The 15,239-nt window shown below is 42.8% G+C and overlaps 1 protein-coding gene across 2 annotated transcripts in view; it reads left to right on the forward strand.

Moving 5' to 3' along the window:
* The first annotated feature begins 1,037 nt into the window (after positions 1 to 1,037).
* Positions 1,038 to 15,239, forward strand: part of GAN (gigaxonin) — a 75,234-nt gene continuing 61,032 nt past the window's right edge. Inside the window, exon 1 of one of the 2 annotated variants that reach the window (XM_002826681.5) lies at positions 1,038 to 1,400. In XM_002826681.5, the coding sequence (XP_002826727.3) occupies positions 1,039 to 1,400 (362 nt within the window). In that variant the 5' untranslated portion in view covers position 1,038. Of the gene's footprint in view, positions 1,401 to 1,585; positions 5,620 to 15,239 lie in introns of those variants that run through there. The other variant, XM_054534191.2, reaches the window with a different exon arrangement.

Raw genomic sequence — 15,239 nt, forward strand, 5'->3', positions numbered from 1 at the left:
CACAAAATGGTAGCTACATTCCACACTCCCATGTGCCCTGAGCAACCTCCAGGGAAACTTCAGATACCGTGGGGCTTGGCCTGCCAGCTGAGCTAACCCAGCGATCCTTTGTCACAGCTTTGATCTTCACTGGGTTGGGAGCCTGTCTGAATCTAAACATCTGCCTCTCTACTGCCCACTCCTTCAGCATTTCCTAGCTCTCCCTGAAAGGTACAAACATACATGCAGTTACTCAACCAGAATATTTATCCTTAACTCCCTCTCCCTCACAATTTCTTTTAAAACAATCCACTTTTGTCCACCCCCCACCATCACCCTTTCATCCAGGTGCCCATTCCCTTCTCTCTAGTCCCGCAATACCTAAGCATCGACCTGTCTTTAGCACATCTATCCCCGCCTTATTCTCCACGCAGTAGCTGAGTGATCCGTACAAAACCCCCTACTAAATACGGTACTTCCATGGTTCTTCACCCCTGCAGAAACCAAACTCCTTCCCACACCAAGGAGGCCCTGCAAAATTTAAGGCCTCCTTCGGACTTCTCCAGCTTCATCTGCTACGTCTCCTTCCTAGCCCGCAACCAAAACCATCTTTTCCGGGTCTGTTTTCTCGGGTTTTTGTGCTCTCACCTGGGCAGCTCCTTTTCTCTCATAAATAAAGAAAGCTACAGCGACTTCGCCTTTGCTTCCGTGCATCATCTCATGAGTCCACAACAACACTAAGAATTCGCTTTCATTTTGCAGACGGAGAAACTGAGGATGGGCACCTTACCCATGGCCACGCAGCTAGTAAGCGGAAGAGCTGCAACCAGGATTCAAACTCGCGGCTCCAGAGGCCACAGGCTTAACCACAGAATCCTAGCCCGCCCGCACATCCCTCCATCTCGGCAGCGACCTATCTCATCCGTATACACCTTCCGCTGCATCCAGCGGGAGCTGGTCAGGCGGGCGGAGGAAGGAGGCTTCTGATTGGCCGCCTCCAGCAGCGGAGGCGAGAGGGCGGGGAGCGACGGTGCGGGGGCGTCGCGGAGAAATGACTTCATGACGCGGCTTCTTAAAGGCGCCGGCCCAGCGCGCCGCGGATGGCACAGGCGCGTTCCGGAGGCTCCAGCTTCTGCTCGGAACGCGGAGAGCCGGGCCGGGCGGGCGGGCGCGCGCGCAGGACTGGGGCGGCTCGAGGGGTCCGGCCGGGCGGTGTCGGGAGCCGGACCCGTCGGCAGAGAGGCGGGCGCCGCGATGGCTGAGGGCAGTGCCGTGTCTGACCCTCAGCACGCCGCGCGTCTGCTGCGAGCGCTCAGCTCTTTCCGCGAGGAGTCTCGCTTCTGCGACGCGCACCTGGTCCTCGACGGGGAGGAGATCCCGGTGCAGAAGAACATCCTGGCGGCGGCCAGCCCCTACATCAGGTGGGGAGGGGGCTACGGCGGGCGGGCGCGGCGGTGCTGCCTGGAGCCGGAGGCGGGGCGGCCGGGCCGGGTGTGGCCCCCAGACCCTGTCCCCTGTCCCCGGCGCCGGGGTCCCCGCGTCACCGTTGGCGCGGCGTCCCTCCCGGCAAGCGCCGGAACCCGGCCCCGCTGGCCGCGTCCCCCGGGCGGCCGCTGTGGCTTCCAGGCCCGCGCTCCCCACGGAACCCCCGCGCTCCTTGGAGTTGTCCCCGGACCCGGGCCGCGATCCGCCGCCTTGTCCCTCCCGGTTCCCACCGCCGCGGCGAGCGCCCGGCCTCGGAGACCCTGAGGCCCCCAGACGCCGTCCTGGGCCGGCCGGGACCCGCACCTGCGGGCTGGGCGAGGCCGCGCCGGGGAAGAGTCGCCCCCTCGCCCAGGCCGGGCCTGCGGTCCCCGCTGAAGTTCGCCAACCGCTCGCCTCTGAATACACGCGCGGGGGCTGGGCCGACGCCGCCAACCCGGCGGGGAGCGCCCTGCCCGCTGGGAGGCCGGACAGACAGCGCCTCGCTGGGTGCGGGCAGAGAAAACCCTCTCGATGTTCTCCTTGGGTTGGTAGTCCGAATCTCCGGGCGAAATTCTCCTAGCCAAACGTGTCTTTTCCGCTCCATTCTGGTAACTGTTTAAGAGTTACACGTTGAAGTAAACTGTAGCGAATTCTCAGGATGCTGTTACAACCCGAGGACCGTGAGAGCCTTGCGACTAAGGGCATTTTAATACTTTAGTAAAGCAAAGCTTAACCTGATTTGCCAACTCAACTAACCAGGTTAATTAAAAGGTTGATAAGACAGTGCTTATACAAGTGTATCAGGTCTTGCAGGAGACTATCTTTTCTTTTAGCAACCTTCTTGCAAACTAGGTTGCTGTTTTAATAAAAGGGAAGGGGGAATGCTAAAAACTGGAGAAACTGCCCAGTAAGCTGGTTAAATATAAGCTAGTGGTAGAGAATATCAGTACAATTGACTGGTCAGAAAAAGCAAAATGATGTGTATTCTTAGCGCTTTGTCCCAGCAAAACCACCACACACGCTACACTTTAACCTTTGCATTGGGGAGACATTTGTGCTAAACTTAGAAGCAGTTCAAGTGCTCTTGTAACTTCTGGTTTCTCCTGGATTTGTTTTGTAAATCCATTTGCGCTCTTTGGCGGTGGGGTGTTTGGAGGGGTGGGGGAGCGGGGCGGCAGTAGGGGCTGGGGTATCATCATTAGTACAGAATTTGGATTGCTAATGTGACAGACAGCTTCTAGCTGGCAGTTCCGAGGTTTGAGCAACCCATCTCAAATTGGAGTCAGCAGACCAAAGTCTTCCCTGTTTGGGAAAATGCTGAAGAAAACTACTTTAGATGCATTATTGTTATATTTCTTTAAATGGCATCCGTTTGGCTTAAAAGAAGTAAATTGCAAATTGCCGCATCCTTGCTTGCTATCCTTGTTCATTTTTCTCCATAGCACTTACCACTATGATGTACCCCATATTTTACACATTTACTTTGGTGGTCTTTCCCAACCACAGTGTGAGCTCAATGAGGTCGTGGTGTTTTGTTTTGTTTTTTGAGACGGAGTTTCACTCTTTAGCTCAGGCTGGAGTGCAGTGGCGTGATCTCCGCCCGCTGCAACCTCTGCCTTCCAGTTCCAAGCGATTCTCCTGCCTCAGCCTCCCAAGTAGCTGGGATTACAAGCGCCCGCCACCACGCCCGGATGATTTTTGTATTTTTAGTAGAGACGGGGTTTTACCATGTTGGCCAGGCTGGTCTCAAACACCTGACCTCGTGATTCGCCCACCTCGGCCTCCCAAAGTGCTGGGATTACAGGCGTGAGCCATGGCACCCGGCGGTGTTTTCTTTTATTCACTGCTTTACTCTTTGCACCCAGAAAGAACTGTGCCTATCAGTTAATGTATTGAATGAATGACTGCCTTTCTTTCTACCACAGCAAATTTGTACATTAGAAAATTGACTCCATTACATTTTCATAGTAGACAGTTATACCTAATTGAGTAGGTATAACGGTAGACTCAGTTATACCTGATATAGTAGACTCAGTTATACCTAATTGAGAAACGCACTGGATTCAGAGTTTGAAGACCGGCTTTGTGCTTCCAGCTTTTACTCATATTAGCTGTGAGTTGCTGGTAGATGACAAGCCTTCACCTCACTAATCTGAAGAATGAGGGATAAAAATGAGTCTTCTCATTTAATCATACCTGTGAAGAAATATGTAATAGTGTTGACACCTCATAGGTCTGTTCCCATGTCTTCAAAGGTAGTACCCATTGAGTTAGGAAATATCTCTAGTCCGGTTCTTTCACTTTCTAAATAAGAAAATAGGAGCTCAGTGGACATTAGTGACTTGTGTTATGAGGTTATTAGTACTTAATGGTTGAACTAGGATTAGACTCCAAATTAATTATGCCTAACCTCCTTCCTACTCTTGCCCTACCACGTTAGAGCATTACTTGTATTTCACTTTTTGTGTAAACTCTACTGTTAGCTGGCTTACAATATCTTATAATTAAAATGTTTATCAAGCACTTTTACATACTGTGTCATTTTGGTTTCCATTTTCAATCATCTTTAAAGGCAAGGCAGATTTTTTTGTTTTGTTTTGTGGATAAACATTAATCAGTCAATATGTGTTTCATCATTGACAGATTAATTGCTTTAAGTTTATTTGGCTATCGAAGTGATAGAATGTCTTGGGATTTTTTTAAAAATTATCAATTTCAAAGCTGTTTCAAAGTAATTTGATGAATCTGTATCACTAACTAGAAAGAAATTTGTTAATTTTTTATTTTTACTGGTAATGTTAATACCAATAATATTGGGCTTTTATAATGTATTTGTTTTGTTTGAATAGCACTTTAGAGAATTATATTGAAACAAAATGTATTTATGTATTCTAGAACTTGATGTTTCTTATCTTTCCCTTTTGAAACTTAAGCATTTAGATCTGTGATGTCATTAATCTGTGAATTGGATGTTCAAAAGTTTGGTAATCTCTGAAGTTTTATAAAATTCTGGTTTTGTTTAATGTCTGTGTTTGGCCTACTGTTGGTAACTGTCATAAGTGGTTGTGTGATTTTGTGGTTCAGAAGCAATGGTATGGCCTGGCATGGTAGCTCACACCTGTAATCCTAGCACTGTGAGAGGTGGAGGTGGGAGGATCATTTGAGGCCAGGAGTTCGAGACTAGCCTGGGCAACATAGTGAGACCCAGTCTGTACAATAATCATGTATATAAAAAATAGGAGCAGTATTGTCTTTTGCTTACTATGTGCCTAACAAAGGAAGCCAGTCCAACTCTGTCACACTGGGAATTAAAGTAACTTGTTTGGCATACTTTCTACTTAATATAGAAAAGTCTTTTGACTTATTGGTTTAATCTTTTATTTTGCTTTATCTTTGGTCTAGCTCTTGTTTTTCCTGCTGACACCCTTAGCAATCATACCATATTAGAAAGATTTTAAATATGAAAGAAAAAAGCCAGAAAACTCAACTTTGGCAGCACACCCTCATGATCAGCTCAAAGAGGACTGGCATTCCTGGGTTATGTGGAGAGAGCATGTGTCATGCAGCCCTAGGGTGCAGCTGCTCCAGGAAGGAGGGAGGACCTCCTGTGGTCCCTCAGCTCAGTAAATGGCATGTATGCCCCTTTCCCAGCATGCTCCTTTCCCAAAGCTTTTCCTCCTTTTGGTTCCTGGGTGAGATTTTCTCTTTGGTTTGTTGGGGAAACTAAACCTAAAAGTAGTTGACAGGCTGGGACCAGTGGCTCATGGCTGTAATTATAGCACTTCGGGAGGCTGAGGCAGGAGGATCCCTTGACCCTGGGAGTTCCAGGATGCAGTGAGCTATGACTGCCACTGCACTGCAGCCTGCCTGGGCGACAGACCGAGACCCTGTCTCTTAAATTTAAAAAAAAAAAAATATATATATATATATATATCTAACAACCTTTATAAGAAGGGCAAAACTGAATTCATAGTCATAAGCACCCACAGAGCCTTTTCTTTCTCATCAACTCTGAGACCTTCTGGGGAAAGCTCCCTGGGGCTTGCAGGAAATTTATTTTTCTTTTGAATATTACAGTTTGCTCTGCTTCATGTCTGAGTCTCTTCCGATTCTGGCACAGTCCCATTGATCTGATGCAAAGTTCAGACCCATTTCTCTCCTGAGCTGTGGTTCTTGGTGAGTAATGTATGTGAAAAGGATTTGAAAATGAACTGCTATGTGCTTCTGCAGTGACATTATGGTGGCTCTGTACAGGTTTCCTGTACAGGTTTCCAGTACTGTGATCACTTGTAAAATTTAGGATTTTCTAGAGACCTATTGCAACAAAAGTTTGTTTAGCTCTCAGTCCTGGAGAGAAAATGAAAAAAAGATTCGTAAGATTTTTAGATCCTTTGATGAGTCAGCTAAGAATGTAAGTGGCTTCCCCCCACCCCCGCCTTATTTTTTGAAAGAAGGCAGGTCTAGTGAGGATAGAACGAGACATAGGGCCTCAAATCCAGCCTAGGTCATCATGAGCAACTTTTCTGGTCTCTAGCTTCCTTATCTGTGAAGTGAGGTGGTTGGGCTACATGGACAGCAAATCCCCTTTAAGTCTAAGTTATGTAGCTCTGTGCTATTTTTGTTTTGCCTCGTGTGTATGTGTTGTGAGGAGGAGGACCTGTTTCTGTTTTTATAGCTTTATTGTATCATTTAAAGTTTTGTTTTATGTTAATGTTAAAGCATTTCCATTCCCCTGTCATACAGGACTTTATTGGGTATTCTGTTGTATAAATCCAGGCCTGTAGAGTTGTATCGCAACAAGCATTTATTTTATGCTGTTAATCTGGGTATGTTCCAAGGCCTAATTATTGATGAGCCTGTTTTGCCATTTAAATATAAAGTTTGACTCACAGATGATACTGATGAAACTACTTAAGGAGACTAATAGAATCTCTGTAAGAGGTCCAAGTTTCATAGTAACATAGACATTATTTTTTGAATATCTGAAACATACACTGTAGTTTAATGTCACATGGGCACGAAAGTCCGTGAGTACTATGTGGTGTGTGCAGAGCCTGCTTTTCATCCCCAGTTTACTTTTCTTGATTAATTTATGTGAATAACTGCATAGCCTCTTATTAGATTCTTTGCTTCCCTGTTAATGCTGAGAATACACTCCCGAGGCAGCATCATCCACTAAGTGTTCCCTGGTAGTGAGAGTCTGGCTGTGAAGCAAAGTGATTTCACAGTAATGCTCAGTTAATAATGTTTTGCTTTCTTTACAATATTTTCATAATCTTTTCTCCACTTGTGTTTCGAGTTTATAGTCTTCCATAGCAGCTCCCAAATGATTGTCATAAGGATCTTGAATAGTGATTGTAGCCTGTGGAGTTTCTTAGTGCTCAGGGGTTCAGTTAGAAGCTCCAGTTTCCGAGTATCTTTTCAAATCCTGAGCACACTTAAAATTGACATTACCTATTCCTTGTACTCTTATCGTGATGGAAAATAAGCTGGGCCTGAGTCTTTTTTAAGGGATCTAGACTTTGTTTTTATCTACTTACTATAAGACGTTCCTAACAACTGCTCAGAAGATGAAATTTGTCCAGAAGGTCTTGATAGTTAAATGGTTCTCAGTGATTTTCCTTTTCTTTTTTTTTTTTCCTTTTTTCTTTTTTGTAATCACAACCTTGTTTGATTAAACCCTATTCTTACTGAGTTTTTCAAAAGTGATAATAACTATGTTCAGTTTCAGAAGATCAAAGACGTATTTTATCCAGGCTTCCAAGGAAACTAAGCACTTGTAAATTTCAGTTTAACACAGATTACTCATGTCAGTTTAAAGATATTTGTTTATTTTATATAACACAGTGGTTGCCACTATTAGTAGCAGTAGATGTTCTAATTCTGGAGAGGTTTTTGGAAGGTTTCAAATGATGAAACAAATCAATAAAATTCTTGTTAGACTAGTGACTCTAGCATAGAGGGAAGTGTGGGTTGTTCAGATTTATCGTAGAACTTTCCCGAGGATTGTTACTATGAGTAATAGTAATGTGATAGGAGTAAAACCTAGCTCTCGTTAATTTCTCTAGTGGATAAGTCCTCACTCTTTTACCTATACTGTTTTTACTTCTGCCTCTTCTTATAGTTTGCATTTTCTCCTGTGACGTCTCCTTCAATGTTCTTAAATTAGTTTTTGTTATATAATTTAGGATTGAAGTAAAATGCTCTTCCACATAGAAACTCTAGTTCCTTAGGATTTATATTTGGATGATATAGACTAAGCATCCAGTTTTCAAAACCGCCTTATCCATTGTTTAAAGTGTTAACGAGTTCTTATGATATCAAAGTGGGACTTAAAATCTATTTATAATTTGTAAGGAAAACATAATTAGGACAAATAAGGATTCATTTGGTCTATGAGTGCCATGCAGTAAGTTCTTCACAGGGTTGCATCATCCTTCTGAAAGATACAAGACTATCATTTTGTGTACTGAAGCTGTAATATAAATGAATGATTTGTGAGTTTGAATTCTGGGTTAAGGGTGGAGATACGGGGGTGTGGGATGTGACAAGTGGCAGGCTATGGTTGCAACCTTGCATTTGAGCGCTTCGCATGGGTTCTCTTCCTCCTAAGCCACAATGAATCCAAAGAAGGAAGGAAATCAAAGGCTCAGGTAAAGGTGGCAGCTCTGGCTCTGGAGGATAAAGATTCTATGTCCATCTAGATGCCCTGACACTCTGCCAGAGTTCCTGATTCTGGTGCTTGGAAGAGCAGAGTTAAATCATCTTCCTAAGTACTTAGGGCCAAAGAGTGACAGCCATAGAATGATGGTCAGATGTTTGCTGCATTCATTTCTCTCTGGGAATAAATGGTGAATGCCCTAATTTCTCATAAAATTATTACAGAAATACTGCAAAATAGAAATACATAGTACTTTGCCATTTGCTATTATAGTGAAGGGATTTGGACTTTTCCTCTGTTCAAATAAGTTAGAAAAATGGAATACTTAGGGAAAATAAGATCTTGGTGAAATATTTTGTTAGTTATCTCCAGTGTTCACCACATGCACAGGAGATAAGACATCTCAGCGGCGGCTAGTTACTAGCAAGATGGTGGCAACCAACTGGCAAGGCCTTTGCCCTTCTGGAGCCTCCATTTCAGTAGAGTAAGGCCTAGAGGGCCAATGCGTATCATAAATGGAAGATAGGAGGACTAGTTTTTAAAAGTTGACTGTTGAATAATGGAATATAGACCAATTAAATATCTTTGGGGTTTTTTTGGATTTGAGTTTTTATAGAAACTTAAATGTATATTTTTGCTCGTCGATATTTTGTGGTTCTCTCAACTACAAAGTGTTTATGTTTTTAAGAACAATTTTAAAGACCATTTGATGCTTGTGATTTTTATGGTAACATATTAATATGAGTAGATATATTTTGAAACATAGTTTTATGGTCCTATTAGCATTCATCAGTAACCAATTGCCTACACCTCTGAATAATAGTAAATGGTTTAGTATTACTGAGCTCAAAATATTTGCACTTTTGTCACTTAAATTGTTTATATTGATCAGTCCCTGAATTGTAAGAAACTTCATACTGAAACCTCACATTTAGGCTGTGAGTTTGATATGAGTCTTTTCTAACCCACAGAGAACATTCACTAGAAATGAAGCCAGAAGTTTAAGGACAGTGGGATTTTGAAGGACAATGAAAATCCTTAGAAAGGTCCCTGATATTCGTGTTTGCCATTCTCCTCTCCATGCCACAGCCCCCAGTCTACTTCAGTGATGGAGCTAGAGGCCAGCAGGACCCATTGGTTAATTGTATAGTCTTCCATTTGGTTAGTCAAGGGAATAGTTTCCCACAACTTCTAGCTTCTCTTCCTTACATGAAAGTTGGTACAGGGATTTGACACTTACTATAACAGGTAAGAGACTTCTCTCCCGATTTTTGGTGGGTTTGTTTGTTCTCCTGCTTGGCCTCCTTAACAGCTACTGTCTTGTGCGACCAAAGCTATCAACTTTGTTCCCCGCCTAAAAATTACAACGCCTCCTGTTGGTGGGAAAGGAATAGACATCTCATTTTTATCACCCCCTGAGTGGGGTGCGTGAGCAAAAGAGGTTACCATTTCCTTTATTTACAGGCTTCTTTCATAGTGATCAGAAAAGGGGTTATGAAAATATTCACCGTCATCATAAGTCTTGGGACATCCTTAAGAAATGTCATCACTGCCTTAACCCATATGCTGTGGGGTTGTGTTTACCAATAATAGATTACAGTTCAAGAATTAGCATTGTCTAAAGTTATTAAGATATACTGTGTATTGTTTCTTCATAGATATATTTCACAGTAAAGGGACCTTCTATATAATTAGGGTGTTGTTTAGGGAGTAGATTACAGGTTTAGTCATTCAACACATACACAGGAGATAACTCAAGACATCTCAGTAGCGTCTATGTACTAGCAAGATGGTGGCAACCAACTGGCAAGGCCCCTGTCCTCCTGGAGCCTCCATTTCAGTCATTTAAAGAGGATTGTGCCCTCTGGGACTCCATCCTCTTGTGCTGCCTGCCATTGGAGCATTGTATTCAGTGGTCTCCCACAAAGAGTATCAAAACTAACCCAGTATGTGGAGACCTATGTCAGTCTATTTATTTTTCTATCTCTGTGGGGCTGGAGAAGGAAATAAACATAAAACTAAAGATTTAAAGATTACTTTTGATTTCACTTCATTTTTTTTATAACATCCTTGTGTTATGGGTAGTTTCAGAATCTCAAGAATGAGCAGAGAATAGATTTGCTGTGTTTATCAGAGTAGAAACTTCTGATAGTCTAACCTAAAAGAATTTAATTGGCTGATTTGACCATTTATTATTATAGTGTTACCCCAATTAATCACATTTACAGAAATGACTTTCTTTAAGTAGAGAACATCCGTTCTTGGCTAAGCCTCTCTAATATGCTCGTTTGTTCATTGACCTTCCTAGATGGGGTGCCAGCATCCATGGGGGCTACCTGGGGAGGTGAGCAGTAAAGAGGTCTAATTACAGAGCCATATGAGTTTGCCGAAAGAAGTCCACAGAGGATGGGCTTGGCTGCTGCTGTGGCCTGGGTGACGGGATCCCTGCTCCGAGGTGGTGCCATTGAAACTGAGATCTGAGGGAGGAGGAGACCTAGGCAGGAGAAGAGCAGGGGGAGGCACCAGGACCAGGGGTGGCACCAGGACTAGGTCAGGCCTCTCTGGGAACAGAACACCACATACCTGGAGATGGTGAGCAAAGGGTGGGATGGCATCGACAACAGATTAGAGGCTGGGAAGGCCTGTGGTCCCTGAGTTAGAGCTGGCATTTAGACTGCTTCCAAAGAAGATGAAACTTCTGCTGCCATGTTGTGTATTGAGAGCTGGCTGGGGAGGTGATAGGGTATGAGAAAGGGACAAAAAAGCAATTTATGGCATAGTTGAGTCTGATAGAGAGTTTAGGCTGTATCTTAGGGGTTATAGATGGGCAGTGATGTATTTTAAAAGAGGAATATAGCATCTTGTTTGTATATTGTTTTAAAGTCACTCCAATGCAGTGCTGCTGGGTGTGCTCTATAAAAGCCAAGAGTGGAACCAGCAGCCATTTCAGCTGGCACTGCAGTTGTTCAGATGGAAAGTGGGATGCCCTGGGCCAGGGTTTGGCAGTGGAGGCGGACATAGCAGCTGGATTACAGACATTTGGCACCAGGACATGTTGATGAGGAAAAGGGCAGACCAGGGATGACTCGCAGCCAGGGATGGCTCCCAGGCAGGGATGGCTCCCAGGCATGCTGTCGGCTTCTTCATCGTCACCAACAGATGATGTTCATCATACTTACAGTGGGCATTAAAGTCAGGACAGTTTAGAAAGATTAGTGAAATACAGAGCTTACTCTCAAGTTTTACAGCTTAGTTGTGAAAAAACGAAGTATAGAACAAAAGCTATTTTAATTTTACAGATACTTCTAGCTGTAGGAATTGCGAAGGGAAGAACTCCTTGGGCGATCACATATGGAGGAAATGGTATTTGAACAAAGCCTTGGAGAGGATGAGTAGGAGTTGGGTGGGTGAAAGGGGACAGCAGGGCCATTGAGGCAGAACAAAGGATAAATGCAGGAACATCAGGCATGTGTTCGGGGTAGTGAATAGGAACAGTGGCTGAGAGGAAGGTAAGACAGATTCTAGCATGTCGGGTTATTGGTTTAGATTTTTACTTTATCATCAGTTGCTAATCATTAAAGACTAGCACTATGCTGAAGCCCTACTTTAAGAAGGTATTTAGTTGCTGTGTATCTACAGGACCAGGAAGGAATGAACATGAAGCTACTAGACCAATTGAGAGCAGCGCACTGGGACAGTGTCCTAGGCACCAAGGTGGCGGTGGGTCTCCAAAATTAGGGAGGAAATCAACTGGATGCTAATTGAACATGAGAACAAGAATGAAGAAAAAAGAAGAGATAACAGTTTTGAGCCTGGCTGCCTAGGGCAAGTGGGGATGACAACAGTCTGTCTTAAATGTGTTGAATTTGAATTAACATTGCTGTTTAAACACCTTAATTATATTCTTCTAGTCCTTGACAGCTCTGCAGAGTACTTCACCTGTCTGTGAATATGTTTTGCTTTCTGCATGTGTTTCTTGTCTCCCTGCCTTTCTTGACTTCCTGCTCTTGCCTGGCAGTTAATTTCATATTCATCCTTCAAGGCCTGATTCAAGTATCCCTTCCTCTGTAAGATTTTTCCGACTCTGCCAAATAATCACTCCCTCCAGCAGACTCCTTTAGTTCATGGTGTGTGCCTTCAGCAAGGAGTGCATCATCGCCTCATTTAGTGTGGAAAACCAGTAGACATATGGACTGGGTGATTTTAAAGCCCATCATCTTTTTTGTCCAGGGCCAGGGGCACTCAGTCCGTAAGTAGAACGTTCATACGTAAGATAATTGAGTTGGCTGGGTGCCGTGGCTCAAGCCTGTAGTCTCAGCACTTTGGGAGGCTGAAGCGGGCAGATCACCTGAGGTCGGGAATTCGAGACTAGCCTGACCAACGTTGAGAAACACCATCTCTACTAAAAAAAAAAAAAAAAAAAAAAAATTAGCCGGACGTGGCGGCACATGCCTGTAATCCCAGCTACCTGGGTGGCTGAGGCAGGAGAATTGTTTGAACCCGGGTGGCAGAGGTTGCAAGGAGACGAGATCGCACCATTGCACTCTAGCCTGGGCAACAAGAGTGAAACTCAGTCTCAAAAAAAAAAAAAAGATAATTGAGTTGTCTGTGATATGCATGTACAGTCAGCATTGCTTAATGACACCAGTACGTTCTGAGAAATACATCATTGGGCATTTTGTCATTGTTCGAAAATCACAGAGTGTACAAACCTAGAGGGCATAACGTACTACCCACCTAGACTAGCTGGTGTAGTCTGTTGCTCCTAGGCCACAGACCTATACAGCATGTGACTGTACTGAACACTGTAGGCAGTTACAACACAGCGGTAAGTGTATGTGTATCTAAACATACAAAAGCCACAGCAAACATATGGTATGATAATCTTACGGGACCCCTGTTGTATATGCTGTCCATCACGGACTGAAATGTCTTTACCTGCTGACAGGACAGTTACATGACTGTCCTGCCAAAAAAGTAAAAGGTCAGAGTTCAGGATGCTGAATATACTACTTCCAAGTAAGGTTGAACTTTCTGCCATAGCATTTTACTATGTAGCTGAATACGTTTGTAGGGTAGGGCAAAGGGACAGAATAAACCATTTTGCAACAGAGTTTAGAGTCTTGATTTTGAACTGTTTTAGATGGCATGGTCAGCTCCCACGAATTCCATTTCTGATGCCAAGAAAGCTGAGAGAAGAAGAGACCGAATTCTTTATTCAGAAAGAGTAGCTCTGATGAGAGAGCGTTTTGTCCCAACATGACTAAAGAATTAATTGAGAAGCATTCATTTCCTTGACAACATTTTGGAAGGCATTTTCAGCTTCAAGTTGTTTGGAGAAGTTTATAGCAGTGGATTATAAATTAAGGAGGCGCCAGAAGCAAAAAGGTGGTTTTCAGACAGAGCTTAAAGATGCTAACGGGAAGTTCATCCTGGAGCTGCCTCTCATTTATTAAAGGGAACTGGAGGGGTGTGCTGGAGGCTGTAGTTTTTGTTTCCCCTACTCCACTATCTCCTTTCCTAAAAAAGGAGAAAGGGGGCAGTCTCTTAAAGTTCACTTAATGCTTTGGTTTGAACTACACAAAAAAGACAAGTACAAAGACAATAATAAATTCACATAAATTCCTGCTTTCATTGTGGATTTATTTAGGAGGCCTACTTTCTTTGAAAAGGCATAAAATATTCCTTGTAACTCTCTACATTGGGAAAGAGAAAATGGAAAGTGAGTAGAAACATGAACTTGCTTCTGAAATATGGAGCTCCTATAGTATTTAAAGTGCTGCTTGTGTACTGTAGCAAAAAAGAACCAGATAAGCCAGTTTTTAATTAGGCAGGGGAAACTTGTAAGAGTGCTCCCCAAAGTGAAGGGGCTTATTCTTGAGATGCTCATTTGCATGGGGGTCTTAAGGTTATATAGAAAGAGCCTTTTAATAGCCTCTGAAATAGAATACCAAAGTAGAAAATCTAGAACTGTTTGACAGGTTGTGGCACGAATGCCTTTCTTTTATGTACCTTTCCAAAAGGTCAGGGTGTGACCAGAACAAGGAATCAGACTTGTTTCACTGAAGCAGAATTTCTTGGCTTCACAAGTTGCTGCATCATCATTTTAATCGTCTTTGAACTCTTAAAATTTTAACATGCATTTTCAAACCTTGTCTTTTAAGAGATAAATTCTATTGACTGCTTTACTTTCAAAATTTCGTGAACTAGATTTAAATTTTAAAAATCTATACACACAAAAAATTGGGAAATTACATTGGAGCTTAATTTATGTTGCCCTCAATGTCTGGTTCTGAACAGTGTACTTAATGTATAGTTACAGTTGAAGTAGTTGAAATCTATATTTACATATTATTTACAGTTCATCTTTTTACTTGAATTCATTTCACATCTCTCTCGTATCTCAATGTAATGCCCATAGTTGTCATTTTTAATAGCTGCTATTACATCATATTACTATTTCATATTCTGTGCTTCAGAAATGTCATTCTGTTTGCCATTTAATTTGCAGGGTTTTTTTCTTCTGAATGATGACACCATAAACAAACCAGAAAAAGAGTTTGGGTTCTTTTTGTATTTTTTGTGACTACAGGTAAACCTGCTTTGGAGACTATATCCCAGGTCTGAAGATAGAAACAGATTTGTTATTTGTTATATGAAGCCAGGTTGCTGTCCAGGAAAACTGTCTTATCATGTAAAGACCCTACCAGTGTGTATCTTACTTATTTTTTTTTTTTTAGATCTATCACCATTTTTTTTACATCTATCACCATTCCTTCATCACTTTTGGAAATGATTTCTCAAAAATTGTTACTTCATGTATCTGTTAGACTGGATTTTAAAATGTTGTGTGTTTGCTATTGTAAAAATATTCAGAGCAGGGATTGGCAGACTTTTTCTCTGAAGGGTTAGAAATAATTTTGTGCTTTGCAAGCCACATGTGGTCTCAGTCACATATTCTTCTTTGTTTTTGTTTTAACAACCTTTTAAAAATATAACAACCATTTCTATCTCCGTGGCTAAACAGGCAGCAGGTTGTAATTTGTCACCCTTTCATCTACAGTATTAGATGTTTAAAAATCTGGGCATAAAATCTTTTAACTCTGAAGATCATGTTTAAAATGCTAATTAGACG

This window comes from Pongo abelii, chromosome 18 (assembly GCF_028885655.2).
Source record: "Pongo abelii isolate AG06213 chromosome 18, NHGRI_mPonAbe1-v2.0_pri, whole genome shotgun sequence".
NCBI lineage: Eukaryota > Metazoa > Chordata > Mammalia > Primates > Hominidae > Pongo > Pongo abelii.